Source organism: Malaclemys terrapin, chromosome 11 (genome assembly GCF_027887155.1).
Source record: "Malaclemys terrapin pileata isolate rMalTer1 chromosome 11, rMalTer1.hap1, whole genome shotgun sequence".
Taxonomy (NCBI): Eukaryota; Metazoa; Chordata; order Testudines; family Emydidae; genus Malaclemys; species Malaclemys terrapin.
Window position 1 is genome coordinate 31,685,101 of NC_071515.1, and position 16,160 is coordinate 31,701,260.

Here is a 16,160-nt window from a genome sequence, read left to right on the forward strand (position 1 = left end):
GTTATTGCTGTTTCTGTATTCCAGAGAAAGCAAAAAAAGTGATTTTGCAAATGGATTCCTTGAAACCAGGGATAATTTTGTTGCTATGTCATTGCAACACAGACATGAACATACCAATTGCATAGCAAAACCATTTAATGAACTCAAGTTTATTAGTGTTTTGCATTGACTTTCTGGGTGCCTGTAAACTTCAAGCAAAGCAAAACTAGGTCAAGAAAAAATTCAAACTGACCTCACCTAAAAGATTTCACAAAACTTGGGTAAATCAAAACCTATGAATTGCACACAGCCCTAGTCTGGAACTTTCTGGTACATGCAGCAGAATGGAACCTATTCAAAAGATGTATCTGTCCTTGTTTCTAATCCCGATAGGTCCCTTTGTCTCTGTCCTAGCTGAGGTTTGCAAATCTCCAAAATTTAGCATCATCTTCAAATTTAATTAACATACTGTTCACTCCCTTTCCTAGATCATTAACATAGATGTTTAATACAACCTAATTCAGAGCCCTGCAGGGTCCAATTCTTGCCTCACCAAACTCAATTTTTTTTTTAATACAGTTCAATTAGTAGAATGTTAGCTGATGTCAATGGAAGTTTCATGCCTAGAATGAGCAAAGAATTTATTCTTAAAGCTGTCAATAGAGCACTTTCAATTTAGCAATCTCATATTCAAGGGTCTCTCCCCAACACTTCTAATGTATTTGAGTCTAAGAAACTGGTACAAGCACTGTGTGTTACACTTACATACACACATTTGTATCATTTAAGGAGGGATTTGAAATAGGGTACTGTGGGTAGGATATTGTGGGCCTTAGCAATTCCTCCAATTTGGGAATTCTTTTCCCAGATTTCACATTTGAGACCTAAGGGACACTATACTATTCTGGGTTCCACATATGAAATACCCATTTATCCTTGTGAGGGATTTGAAATTGCATATATTTGTACACACTATATTTATACTGTATATTGAAATTGCATGAGAGAAATATATAACATTGTGTATTATATATAAAATACTTTTGTGGCATCCTGGGCCTCAAAGGCTACTGAAATCAATTAAAAGACTTCCATTGACCTCATTGTGCTTTAGATCAGGCCTTAGATAAATAAGTAGTAATAAAAACAATAATGCAATGTTTCCTACTAAACTGAAAAATAAAAATATTACATAAATAACAAAACAACTTTTGGAATGTTGTTGTTTAAATGTAGGTTAAGTAACATTCCATTTGTAGCCAATGTTTTTAGTTATTATTCATTTATTGTGTGATGTTATGATTAATCAATATGTTATATCATATATATTCATTCTATGTTAATTAGAGTTAATTTGTAAGATTATAAAAGTATAAGATCGATCAGTATTTAGAAGAACCAAGAATCAGACTTGACAAGCTGAAATGCAAAAACCTGTAGGCTGAGGCCTGCAAGATTTTAGCTTAGCTATTTTAGGTCTTTGGAGACAAGAAATGATGACCCGAGTGACCAGAAAATAACTCGATGCCCTAAGATTATGGGAAAAGAGGTACCAAGTAGTAATATTGTGTAAAATTACCCAGAAAATAAATATTAGATCATAAAAATACTGTAAAGGCACATCTGTATCCGACATGTCTCAACCACGGGATACAGGTTGTGCTTCAATGCTAATGAGAATTATACAGCCTATAGAAAATTGGGGTCCCTCAAGTTTTCAGGGGACACAAACCAATAAGAGAAAGAGCGTTGACACTTTTATGGACATGTGCAGAATGTAGGTATAGACAGAATCACATTATAAAAAGGGGATGCCCAGAATGGGAAAATTGAGCTCCCTGTGGGAGACTCCATCAGGAACCATCCTCTACTGATGATCAAGCCAGTAGAGACCCATCAGACCCTAACACTGTTGTTAAGGATGTGAATATAACTATATTTGTAACTTGTGCATAGGTATGTATAGAATTTCTATATGCTTGGGTAACCTTACCTTTAATTGTAACTTTAATAAAAATTGTAAAACAGTCTAGACCTTGTACTTGTGAATGTACGTGTAGTCACTACGTTTGGTTTTTATGTGTTCCTAGAGACTAACTCTGAAGCAAGTAGCAGAGGTGACTTTTACTCTGTTAAGCTTGAAACTGTAGCCGCCACAGCTGAACTCACGGTAGTGTTATTGTGTTACCCATATTACAAAATTCACTTTAAATAAAATTTAATTGCTGTGGACTGAAAACTATGCCAACATGAGTGAAAAAAAAAAAAAAAAAAGATGGGGGATACTAGATCTGAACTTTTGGCTGAAAAACTGGTGTCTACCTATCCTTCCAGCTGGTGTCTCCTCATACAAGGAGCCAGGGTATAACAAAACATAAAAGGGAATACATAAAAAAGAATAGAGAAAATAGGCAAATTCTCAATAGGAGTGAAACCAGCAAAACTAGCGTCTATGCTTATTTACATCAGCAGAGGGTCTGATCTATATAAATAAACTTATATTTCACAGTTTATAGCATGCAGCAAAATGACAGAAACAAAAACCCAACCGGACTCAATACCCAAGCATGGCATTACAAAAGTCTCTGCTTACCTTAATTTTCAATGGGTTGATCTCCATATCTGAAGTGCAGTTCATGGGTCCATCAATTTCATATTGCATAATATACAGCAGGGTGTTGTTGATGTATTTGTAAGGCCATTGAAGATTTAGCATCACCTTGCTGAAGGCACTTGGACCATTGTTTCTCAGCTAGTGATGAGAAGAAAATTAATGACTGTGTAAGACTATCCTCTTTCCTTTGTTAATGGCTCAGTAGGCACTAGTATATATTTAAAATTATATGAAGGAGCATCTACAAGATTTCCCCTGACTGTCAGTACAATCAGAGTATTAACAGTGTTACTATGGAAAGAAATTTCATCTCGCAAGAAGCTAACTTATAATTACTTGAAATAATTTGCTGGAAAGGGGAGATTCTTCTGAAAAAACTTAAAGGAAAGATATTTTTCTGCCTTCAAGAAATTCCATTTGTTAAATGTACTACATTGCCCAAAGTGAGAGAGACTGTACATTTCTTATCCAAAAGTTGTATGTCTGTTGTGAACATGTCAGATATATGATAAGAATAATTTTTTTAGATAAAGCAGTACCTTATTGGTTGTATAACAACTTGAATCATAGTCAGTCTTTCTAAAAAAAACTATTTAAAAAAATTAATTGAACACAGATGAAAGCTGTGATAGTTGCTTAAAAAAAAGGCTCTCTCAAAAGACTTTAATTTTCAAGGCAAAAGGCTTTTGTAATAATGACTGCATAATTATAGTACAGCTGAGTGTCCAGAATAATTAACACACTGAGTAGTCATTTTATTGGTTTCACTGTTGCAAGATTCAGGTGACCAGATAATTTGTATAGTTTTCTAAAGGACTGGATGATTTTATGGCCAATAACATGCACAGTTATGTAAAACAGCATAGGGGCTTATGATTCAGGTATAAGCTGACTGCTGTAAGGATCAGAGAGGAATTTCTTCCCAGGTCCCACTAACTGCAATGTACAGCATTGAACAGCTGGCTATATTAATTGTTAGTATTTTTGCCTTCCTCAGAGGCTTGAATCAATGGACTAAATTGACTCAATGCAGCAAATTCTAAGTTCCTATTGAACAACCACATGGAGTAAAGCACATTTACCATAAAGGAAATCTTAACTAAAATATTTCCTCCTTCCCGTTATTTATTGGCTAGAATCCTGGACCTCAAATCAATAACTATTACATACCTCATATATGTGCTGAACTAGAGGTCCTATGTCTTCTTCTGTCTCTGGATTCTCCTGGGGTTGCCAGTTTGCAATGGGGAGGAAGATGTGATCAGGAGAAGAGACACTACATAGTGAAGGGAATAAACAAAGCTATCAAATATTTAGCCTAATCAACTACTAATTTCTAAAAATTGACCCTAAGGCTTTCATAATGCAGATTCGAGAAAACTAAATTTACAAATATCTAAAAACTAACACTGACTGACACTGACCTTTCCATCCTAAATACTGGACGTTAGAATGAGCAGAAGTGGGGGTTTTTTGTATAAAATGCTTGATCTTCTGCTCAATATACTGTGTAGAATAATTCTCTCTCAGAGGGATCTTTCTTCATATTCTTCTAGTTTGGGGTCAAAGTATAAAATTAATACATGCTATCTGGACAACCTTCTGTGGTGAAAAATTCAACTGTGAGCAGTGTTGATGATAGGGGCATCTGATTGGTAGGGTCATACATGGAACTCAGCCAGCACCTGGTTGGTAATGGTGGTTTTATTAATTTTTCTTCCATTTTAAACATGAAGGTTTAACAGCACCAGGATCGCAAGGAACTTACTAATGCAGTAGGTTTCTGGTGGGAAGGAAAAATTAAAGAAAATGGTGCCTCACAGGCGATTTTCACTTTTCCTCTAAAAAATATGCAAGGCCTCAATGATTGTGAGCAACATTAGCATTCCAGCAAGAAAAAAATTAACATCTTCAATGAACAGTCAGGATTCTTCAGAGGTTTAAGAGCTGCACAGAAAAGTGCTCTTTGTAAAATAAATAGATAAATAAAAGCTAGTCAGGAACATTAAAATATGTAGTGAGAGGCATCCTGAGTTGACTGGCTGATCAGAAGGACCATTTAACAGTTCAGTGAAGTGTGGCTTTCAATAAATAGCAGTAGGAGAGTCTCATCACAGATACTATACCTAAGGCTGAAAAGGACAAGCTACTCTAGACCTATATTTGGAGAGTATTTTGACATGCTAAAAAAAGGTTTTGGCAGTTTTGGACTCAAAGTGTATTTTCTTAGTCTGTTCAGAAGGTGATTTTTTGGGAGTAATTTTTACATACTGTTCTTTGAACAAATTATAAAGATGAAGAGTAGCACTTTCAAAAGCACTTAAGTGACTTAGGAACCCAAGTCCCATTTTCAAAATTGACTTGGGATCCCAAATTACTTAGGTTTCACTTAAAGCCCCAAAGATGACGACATGAATCCATGTTTATTTTTCTATTACAAAACCTCCAAGGCTCAATAAGAAGTAATACCAGCAAGGAAGTTTACCAAAAAACAAAAACAAAAAAACCACTCATCTGAGAAAGAGACACTTGCTAAATTAGTATCAACACTCACCCTCTAATTTCAACAGATGCTAAGATGGCAAGGTCAGCCTGATAAGATGTTATTGGGCTTACACTGTCAAATAGATTGGAGCTGAAAAAGAAGATAAGTCCATTTGTTAAATGGAATGAACAAGGTTCTTTTTTCAAGCGTTAAGCACATGTTATGTAACATTATTATGTGACTCCTGTGTCACCGGGGCAAAAGGAGAGGTACTAAAAACGAAGGGCCAGATATTCTGCTCCACTGAGGTCTGCTTTGCCATATTGTACAGAATAAACGGGCCTTAAACTTGCCCTAAATCCCCTAAATATTCTACTGCCATGGAAAAATCAATTGGAATAAAGCTGGTGTAGCTGACTACGCCAGCCCTTCCACTCTAACTCTCCTTGGCATAGGGGCAATCGAGGACTAGAGAAGGCAGGGTCAGAGCAAAATGCACTCCAGTGATCATTGCTACATAATAGCCCTATCTAGCTCTTAGGCCGCTCTAACTTGCCCCAAGGGCTGGTGTGGCCTTCACCTAGCCCCAATGTTGGGGATGCAAGGAAATGCCTTAAAGTCATCTCTGCATACCTCATCCCCTGCCACAGCTACACTAATCAGCAGCTGGGCACTGAACCCTACATTTAAAACCTACAGAAGGATGTACTAGATCATAGGGCAGTTGTCACTTATAAATGCTAGGGTTACTCATACCAATACAATCTAGCACTTTCCAGCTCCTAAATAAAAGCTTTTCATCAATTCTTTATCCCTATTTTACAGAAGGGGAAACTGAGGCAGAGAGAGGATGCCCCAGGTCATCCAACAGGCCAGTGGCAGAGCTGGGAATAGAATCCAGGTCTCCTGAATCCTAGACCAGTGCTCTATCCACTAGAACACATTGCCTCCTCTGTAAGGATTTCCTAAATGTTCTCTATTTTCTTCTCAGCTGTTGTAATTACAAATTACATGTAGAAGAGCAATATTTTCCTCCTAGGCAGCAATCATCATACCCTTTTGGATGCCAGGTTGTACCTGTGCCATTGGTGAGCCAGGTGCCAGCTCATGTCAAGGTGCTCGTGTCTCAGCTGGACACTAACTGGAATCTGTATGGCTCACTTGTGATATTGATAAATTATTAGAATTTTAAGAAAGTGTTTAGACGAGAGTTGCTGCATGCATTCATCTTACTTGCAGTGTCTATGTTCCATACTGTAATATGTGAGCGGTTCTGTTGTGAGCCTCTGTGATTCTCGCCATATAGGAGAGGAACGTTAATTAGTGTGGGGAACTGCTCTTCTACAGAAGACCCGCCATAACAGAGGGGCTTTGGTTGGATCTTGCAACTGAAAACACCCTATGTCTGGACTGAGAAACCCTCAACAAAAGGATTGAAGACTCTTATTGTTGTTCTGCTCTCCACCCCGAGAATGTGAGTCATGCAAGTGGATTCTACCCATCAGCTAAGTTTGCAGCTCAGAGCACATGGCAGGAGGGGGATAAAAACCCCATACCAAGCAAATAGGTATCTCCATGCTGCTTGGAATCAGGGAGGAGGAGGTGGTGTTTCTAGGCATAAACAAGAGATCCCCAGCTGAAGCATAGGTTAGCTCTAAAGGTCAAGTAGAGCTTTCTAGTTATAGAAGCCTATATTACTCTTTGAAACCTAAAAACTGTAATTCACTCGTGTGTCTGTGTCTGCGTCTGCTTGCTTTAACCTGGTAAATAACTCTGTTTCCTTTCCCTATTTAATAAATCTTCATATAGTTTACTATAGGACTGTCTACAAGTACTGCCACTGATGCGAGACCTTAAGTGCAATTGACCTGTGGTAAGTGACTGGTCCTTTGGGAGCAGGAGTAACTTGAATATTGCTGTGATCCTTGGTATAAGGAGACATCTATCACAGAGATATGCTCACCTGGGTGGCAATACAGATCAGAGTACCCAAGAGGACTGTCTGTGACTCTGTGTTAAGGCTGTTAAAGTGCCTGAGGAGTTTGCACTTGGTACAGTTTGTTGGTGAAATCTAAGTTTAGACCTCACAACCAATTTGGGGTTTGGTAAAAACAAGGGCACCCTCTCTTTTGTCACTGTTGGGAGTGTTACAGCCATTTTTTGACTGGAGAGCCATTTTTTGACACGCAGTGCACACCTCTGAGTGCAGTGAAAGGCACAGAATAGAGAAGTGGGACATGTCTGTCATATTACTTGGCTCTGTCACATGTCACTAAATGCTGCAGTTCCCCCTCACATTCTGCAGAAGCAATTTCTATCCTGTTGTGTTTGCCCTCTGAAACAGTTACATAAAACGTGCATTTCTCCCTATATTAACTTGTAGTAGATTATACTTGGGTTGCTGACTCAGTTCATTACCTCACAACTGATTGCCTTCATGAGAGATCAGGGGTGAAAAGGGTTGGGGAGCTATCAGAGGTAGATGGTGGGGGATGGTTTTTGAGGGAGGTGGCAATCGGAAGTCAGGCAGGCGAGTTTCTTGAGGTGGGTCCTGGGAGGTGCCGTAGCAGCTCCCTCCCACCCCCCCACCCTCCTGCATGGAGGAAGCTGGGGAAAGAGGATCTGCAGGGACTGTTATTCCTCCGATGGAGGGAACCAGGTGCCTTGGTGATTGCTCTCACCTTTGAGGGAGGAAGAAGCTAGGAGGCCCAGTGGTGCCCACCTTTTCCAAGGGAGTTAGAGCTAGAGTTATATGCTACTGGCCAGAAGCAACAGTACATTGGCTGATAGAAAGGATGGGAATAAAACTGAACCAGACAGCTATGTGAGATCAAAGGGTTTGTAGTGCTGCGAAGCCTTTGATCACCAAGGCAAACTGCTGTGCCACTAAAATTGAAGGAAAGGGCTAAAATTATTATTCATATTATCAGTTTTGGAGAGCGAAAATGCATATATGGGTGAGTGTAATCCATTCATTGGGTTCTGGGGACAAAGTCCCCAGGGAGTGAGGCAAATTGACCTGATGCCTCAAGGACAAGGTGCTACATTTGAAGCTCAGAGTTAACTTAAGAGACGTATAAATAATAACCAGAGAGACAGATTCCTATTTACTATGCATCACAGGAGGCCTGTGTTTTCTCCAGCAAGCACATAAATCTACTCCATTCATATGCTCCTGATATATTTACTATTTTTTAACGGTATTGCCCAGAAAGTCACCATTCAGGTCTAGGCCTAGTTGTGCCAGGGGCTGTACAAAAAAACAAAGAAATGGTCTCTGCTCTGAACAGCATAGGTGAATAGCCCTGGCATGGAGCAGCAGCTCCCACGGTCACAAGTTCATTATTTGTACAAGCCTAGCCTAACATGCTCTTAAGAGCATGCCTGCATAGCAATGGGAGGTACTACTGAGTCTCAGGTCAGTGTAACTGCACTAGCTTTAATCTAGCTAGCACAGCTAAAAATAGCAGTGACGATACAGCAGCACGGACGCCAGCTCAGACTAGCAACACAAGTACATACTCAGCGTCCCGGGCGGGCTCGTATAGCCTGAGCTGAAGCCCACGCCTTCGCTGCTATTTGTAGCATGGTAACTAGATTACAGCTAGCACAGGTGTGCCTAACCCAGCTGCAATCACGCCTCAAGCTGCAGTGCAGACCCACCCATAGAAGGACTGGAGTGTCCAAGCAAAGTTCATTTTTAAAACAGAGCCTCCTGCTAATCCTTCAAATGCACACATTATTTCACATTTTGGCACTGCATGTGTGAAGAGGAGATCCGAACTGAACCGAGAATGCAAAATATTAAGCTCCACTTCAAATACCTCATCTGGTTTTGTACCCATTGGTACTAAATAGCACCATTTCATTTGTGCCACATCATGTGGAAGGAAAATCAACTGCATACAAACAGAACTGACTTTTTTCCTACATTACAAACAACAGAGAAGTGTTTTAAAGCAAGTTAAATCCACGATAGAACATTTACCAAATAGAAAGGAAGAAATTAGCTTAGAACTAAACTGTAAATGATCAGTTCATAGCTTTGTCATTTACTAAGGTATTTATTCAGTACTAGCTACAGCGTAAAGTAGATTTGGAGGAGTGGTGTTAGCATCTAGTTCCATACCTTCTGATCTGCAAGTCAAACTTCACAGAGGTGTCCATCTCTGACTGCTGATTCACACTGAAACGCAGCCCAGCTAATAGCTTAGAAACAAAACCAAGTGACCAAGGTTTAGTGGAAACAGAATCAAGTTCATAACAAAAAGTGTTCAGCACTACTATTTGTCACTGAAATTGCACAAGGCCCGGGGTTACAGAGGAGGAGAAGGCAGACTGAACTAGCAATAAGGGCATCCAACTGAACAAGTGGTGCCTCTCTCACTTGGTTGAGGTTGAGTTGTCATAATACTGCCTCAGAGAAAAAATAAAATTTGCTTCAACATTTCCCCAGTTTGCTTTTACATATTCCCAGACCCCATGTTCTGCACCAGGAGGCAGCATGGTCTAGTATACTGGACAAATGTCTGGGAGTCAAGAAAATTAGATTCATTTCCGAGTTTTGTACTAATTCACCCAACGTCATGCAGTGAATCACTTACTCTCTCTGCACCTCAGCGTCCCTATCCTTAAAATGGTCGGAAATGATATGTATTCCCTTATGTAAATGGCCTCGAGATTTATGGGTGAAAAGTGCTATATAACAGTGCTCAGAATTATTACAGAGTAATTCTAGGTAAAGTTGCATCATAAAAACCATGTACATTCTTTTCAGACATTAGTTTACCGGCAAACTTGCAGCCAATTATCAGAATGTTTTCTTTGAACTACTCTAACATGTAGGAGGCTTAAAATATATTTTGAGATCTAAATGTCAATGAGATTATATCTTCTAGCAGTATGAGTGTGCATCTTTCTCCAAGAATATGAAGAGTCATCTTCCTGCCTCTTTTAAACCCCAGCCACGCATTTGACTTACTTTAGTCCCAGCCTTCATGGGATTTCCAAGGTCACAGACCACCAGGCGAGTTTGATTCTCAGTTTTAAATGCACATGATAGACGTGCTAAAGCCTGCAATAAAAACAGGCATATCTTAAAGAAGAGCAGTGCAATATTTTCTGGCATCAGTATGAAAGACAGGAACAAATTGCAAGCAAGTTGCATTCATTTAAATATTACTGGCCAATCTTAGTATCATCTAGTAGCTCTGGAAAAAATCTGGAGGTAAAAACCTCACGAGGTAGGTGGTGTTCTGTTTTCTCAAATATACAGTATGAAAGTCTGATACTCTTACTCATATTGGGTAGCAATGATGATTTTTGAGGCCTCAAGTATTTCTCAGGTTGAGTTCTCCACACCTATGTGAAGTACCTATGACTTCTTTTCTGCAGGGGAGTTAGCTTCAGAGTTTGATTAATACTTCACTTTAAGAGAGACAAGACTTTGAAGGCAAAATGCGATGCGAAGTCAGTAGCTCCTCAGAAGCAGTTCTTATCAAAGACATCGGGTTTTGGATAAGTCCACAAATTAACTGACGACAGATGAGTAACAGGAGAGAGATCTAGGGTAGCAGAAGGCAAACCTCTCTGAACATGCCATTTGAAGTACGACCCAGGATACTCAAGGGCACACTATCATATGGGACTAAAGGAGTGGTGCCCACTATGACCGTGAATAACAACAGAGTTGAGGAGGCTTAAACAAAAGGATTTCCCCCCCTCTTTTTCTTAAGAGCAGGTGCTCTCTTAAACTTTATGAGTATGGAAGAGGGATAATGTAACTTCATTTTGTGCTTCCTACAGACCTTGGCTAGCAAAGAACATCAAAGGGAAGGTTTGTCTTAGCATCCCGGCAGTCCAACCAAACCTAGGGTTATTCAGCTGTTGAAGGCTGTTCCTCCTTCTCCCCAGTCTGACTAGTTGAGGGTAGGGGGACAGTGTGTGTGTGTTGACACCTCAGAAATAACCATGTACAAGACATCAGAAACAGAGCAATCCAGTCAGTCTAGGTTGCAAGAACTCATGGCAAAAACAGCATTTACTGATTTATCTCAGCATTCTCCAACTTTGTGGCCATTTTAAACAATCCTATAGGTCAAAGGCCTAACTGTGTTGAGAGAAAACTAGGATGGGGGAAGTTCTGGAAGCACAGTGGGATCTAAGCACACTCGGAGGCAGAGCACTGCTGGGAAACTTCACAGAAGCTTCAAGTATCAGCATTGGTGCTTAGAGATTGGTCGCTTGTGCCTGTGCCCGTGTGATGCCAAAGAAAACCCATTTAGAGAATTTATGTCCCTTCCAAGAAATACAAACATCTCAGAAGGCTACAGGGGCAGCAGTTAAAAGTCAATCCCAAATACTCCATGTGACTGAAGCCCCTTAATTTATGAGGATTCTGCAGTTACAAAATTTCCAGCAGAATCCACTCATTGATTTTGTTCTTCACTTGTGTGGCAGGGAGGGAGCAGAAGAGCCCAGATATTATTTTGTTTCTCTTAGATTTGCTCAGCTCTTTACCCAGGATATGAAATGCTGAGTCTGAATATAAATTAATTAGCAAAGGTGTTGTTCAAAGACCTGTGCCAGAAATAATCTGTGTGTATTCACTGTGGCTGTGTGAAGTCTATCCATTGTTGCTTAACACCTCTCTGTTGAATCAGAATAATTCAGCTTTGAAGTTCCAACGGGGCATCTGGCTCAGGCAATTTCAAAGTTATTGTGATCACCTGACTAATTGGAAGACTAACACAGAATACCCATAATTTCTGGGACCGAGCTAGTGAGGGTTTAGAGCAGGAGAATATTAGTGCACCCAGTCTAATAAATGGTGATCTAGAGCCCCTCTTACAATAGCTTACTTTTGGGAACTCTTTCCTAAAAGGTAAAATAGTGTGTTGGGGTCCACAAAACTACACAAGGCAAGCAAGAGTGTGTGCTGTGAGATCAGAACAATTCATTAGAAAGTTGTGGTTTTAATATTTCCCACACACTGCTTTGACTTTTTGGTTTCATCTGGTACCAGAAACATATGTGTCATTGTAGATGAAGACACACTTCCCTTACAGCACTTTCAGATTAACCAGAAACAAAGTAAGTACCACAAAACTCCTGCAATGACATCTGTTCTAATGAAAGCTCCAGTCCAATTTTACACAGCCAAGAGGTTTGGGTAAACATTTGAATTTTTAGGCTTAGTTAACTGACTAACTGAAGCTTGTGCAACACTAAGAGCCTGATCCTGCAAACCTCCATGAGTAAATGCAACAGGACTAGCGGCAGGAAGAAAGCGAGTTAGAAACTTACCTCATTGTTACGAACAACACCAATGAAGTCTGCTTGAGGTGGAATGGTAACAAAGAGTTCAGCTTCATAGGCTCCTTCCCCTTGGTTCTGGGCATCGACAATCAGGGTTAAAGGATTGTCATCACCAATATAGATCTGCTTCTGATCACTGAGCAAGCACAGCAAGTGCAAAAGTGAATACTGTGGTCACATGTTTAAAGTAGTTATGCCTAACAGCTAGGATTTACAGAAACGAGGCATTCTGACATTGCATTAGAGCATTAGGGGCACCGCAGTTAACTTGCGATAAATGTTTTATAGCTCCAAAAATACAACTTTCAATGGATTTTACAGGAAAAAAGATGTCACTGGCAATAATGGAGCAAATATGAAATATCATTAGGAGGAACTGTTCCTGACAAAGCATTTGTCAATTAAAAAAACAAAAACCACAACACAACACACACACTTCCTAACAGCAGAACAGTAGATAAATGCTAAGGGCCAGATCCCCAGTATGCCCTTGCTATTTTAATAACCACAAACACGCAGTTTATGTATAAATGTACACATACACACACACACACTCCCACACTCAATTTAAAGTTAACTACAGAGCTGCAAGCAGCATCTCCAAAAAACACACACATTTATATCACTTTCTAATAATTCCAGATAAATGTAAAAGATTTTCCCTATATAATCTTTGAAAATGTTGCATATAAACTACAAGGGACCCAAATTTTCTCTGAATTGGTATAAAATCTCTCAAGTGTAAGAGTATAAGAATGGCCATACTGGGTCATACCAATATTCCATCTAGCCCAGTGTTCTGTCTTCCAACAGTTGCCAGTGCGAGGTGCTTCAGAGGGAATGAACAGAACAGGACAATTATCCATTCCCTGTTGTCCTACACCAGCTTCTGGCAAACAGAGATTTAGGGATACCCAGAACACAGGTTTGTGTCCATGACCATCTTGGCTAACTGCCACTGATGGACCTATCCTCCATGACCTTATCTCTCTCTTTTTAAAAACCAGTTATACTTTTGAGCTTCACAACACCCCTGGCAATGAGTTCCATAGGTTGACTACGTGTTGTGTGAAGAAGTACTTCCTTATACTTGTTTTAAACCTGCTGCCTATTACTTTCATTGGGTGACCCCTGGTTCTTGTGTACTGTGATGGGGTAAATAAAACTTCTTTATTCACTTTCTCCACATCATTTATGATTTTATAGACCTCTATCATTTTCCTCCTTAATCATCTCTTTTCTAAATTGAACAGAACCAGTCGTTTAAATCTCTACTCATGTGGAAGCTGTTCCATATACCTAATCATTTTTGTTGCCCTTCTCTGTATCTTTTCCAATTCTAATATATCTTTTTTGAGATGGGGCGACCAGAATTGTATGAAGTATTCAAGATGTGAGCATTCCATGCATTTATATACAGTAGAACCTCAAAGTTAGGAACAGCTTAGGAATGGAGGTTGTTCGTAACTCTGAACAAAACTTCAGGGTTGTTCTTTCAGAAGTTTACAACTGAACAGCTTAATACAGCTTTAAAACTTTACTACACAGAAGAAAAATGCTGCTTTTAACCATCTTAATTTAAATGAAAAAAAGCACAGAAATAGTTTCCTTAACTTATCAAATCTGGCCCCCCTGGCGTCTCCAGCCTGGGTCGGCTCGGGCCCTGGGGTGCCGGCCCCAGGCCGAGCACCGCCGGCCCGGCCCAGCACCGCCGGCCCCGCATCTCCCGATTTTCCCGGACATGTCCGGCTTTTTGGGATTTCCCCCCAGACGGGGATTTGAAGCCCAAAAAGCCGGACATGTCCGGGAAAATCCGGACGTATGGTAACCCTAATACATACTCATGCATGCATGTACGATTGCCCTCTGCTGGATAAAAATCACACCTTCTCATGTGTCTGTAACTGCGTCTAGTTGCAGCTAATGAAACTGTGGTATAGCCCTTTGGTTTGTAGCTGAAGATTCTACATGCTCTGCTTTCCTTGTCACATGTTTTCACTTTAGCTGAGACAATGATGACTATATACATGCAGCCACAGTGTCATTACAGGAGTTTAGTCTCTCCTCACAACTCGTTTATGTTAACAGCACTCAGTCACAATGGGAAAACAGGTTCCCTTTTAGGCCATGATCCAGCAAAAACAACTTATGCACACGCTTACATTTTATACTCTGAGTACTCCCAACGATTTCATTCCATTCCATTCTTTTCAATGGGACTACTCACAGTACACAAGATCTATGTAGGGTTGGAGCCTTACATAGGAAGTTACCTTTCCCAATAGTATTTTTCCATAGTATTTATTAGGTGTTTATTTTTCCAACACTGAAATTTACCTGTGTACTGCAACCTGCAATTTTGGTTTGCAGATATTATCTTCACCACAGTCCAGCAGAATATGTGTCTGTGCAAAAATCAAATACATATGGCTTTAATAAGTTCAGCCCATTAATTCAAACATGTATCTTCATTAGCACAATTCCCTTATCACTGCTTTTTTCAAAGGTTTTTTGGAACAATTCTAATTAGGGGAACTGTTTACTTGTCTCTATATACATGAACTATGAAAAAAGAAAAACAGTTTTTATGCATGCTGCATGCCCCCTTTACACTTGCTCACTATATAAATCTAAAGCCGATGTCTACATTTATCAATCGTATTTGCAGATCACCTTAAATAAATCATATCTGTTTCTTTACTGTTGCATCTCCACTATTCTCTCTGTGCAAATGACTGTTACAAAGCTTGGAATAAAAAGGTAGAAATTAAGTTGTTTGAGAGAACTGCAAGGATAAATTATTAGTCTACAGAGCATCTCTGAAATGTATTAAAATGTAAGCATAAGATCAGGAACAATTTCTAGGAACCCTGTGCTCCAGAATGGCAAACAGCAAAAAAAATTTCAGAGGTGACTACATCTTTTGCAGTATTGGGTTAAAAGGGAGGAGGAGCGCCCACTGATCTAGGAACACCAATGAGCTGACGGAGTGAACAGCATGCTACAGTGAGTAACTTACTCTTTCCTCTCCCTGGAAACTTCACATAGGTATGGCACGTACAACAGCTCAAAATGAGAAAATGGATTAAAGCCTCTCACCCTTCTGGACCAGCATACCTGATGCTGACCTGACCTCTGTTTTCTGTAATACAGCTAAGTATGATGGGTGAAAAAGAGGCTCAGCTCTAAAGACTAGGGTGTGTCTAATGCAAAAAAGTAACTTATAAAAGAGAAAAAAATATGTGCATGTATTCGGAAAACATTTTCAAAATTCAGTGCCTAAAGCTAGACCCCTATATCCATATTTAGGTGTTCTGATATTTCAGAAGTGTTTCTGAAAATAAGGCCACTAGTTTACCATTATGTGGATTTAGGCACCAAAGGCTGAAAACACTGTCTATTCTGTTTAACCAAAAACTGTCAGGAATATACCTGTCTGCTAATATTAGCAGGAGTGAACTGGTTGAGGATGGGCTGTAATCCAGCTGAGTCTTTGGCTGTTTTGTAATCCAACCGATATTCCATAAAAACGGTGATCGGAGTAAGTTTGTCTCTAAACTCAGATTCATCCTGAGGGGAGAAATGATTCTGGTCATTCTTAAATCACATCAAAAAGAACCCAGAGGTGCACTGGATTCAAATCAAAAGCCTACCAGTATTGGGTACTATTATTATGTATTGGTTGTATTATGCACCCGGAGTCCCAAACCAAGATCAGAGCCCCATTTTGCTTGTTTGTACAGCAGCTAAGAGAAAATCCCGGCT

General features: G+C 39.7%; 1 protein-coding gene across 1 annotated transcript in view; it reads right to left on the reverse strand.

The window, feature by feature from the left end:
* Positions 1 to 16,160, reverse strand: part of ITGAV (integrin subunit alpha V) — a 79,929-nt gene that overhangs the window by 13,336 nt on the left and 50,433 nt on the right. Inside the window, exons 18-25 of the mRNA XM_054043352.1 lie at positions 15,828 to 15,965; positions 14,733 to 14,800; positions 12,384 to 12,531; positions 10,060 to 10,152; positions 9,208 to 9,287; positions 5,148 to 5,228; positions 3,764 to 3,869; positions 2,573 to 2,731 (exon numbers count right to left, since the gene is read on the reverse strand). Coding sequence (XP_053899327.1) covers positions 2,573 to 2,731; positions 3,764 to 3,869; positions 5,148 to 5,228; positions 9,208 to 9,287; positions 10,060 to 10,152; positions 12,384 to 12,531; positions 14,733 to 14,800; positions 15,828 to 15,965 — 873 coding nt within the window. The remainder of the gene's footprint in view (positions 1 to 2,572; positions 2,732 to 3,763; positions 3,870 to 5,147; positions 5,229 to 9,207; positions 9,288 to 10,059; positions 10,153 to 12,383; positions 12,532 to 14,732; positions 14,801 to 15,827; positions 15,966 to 16,160) is intronic.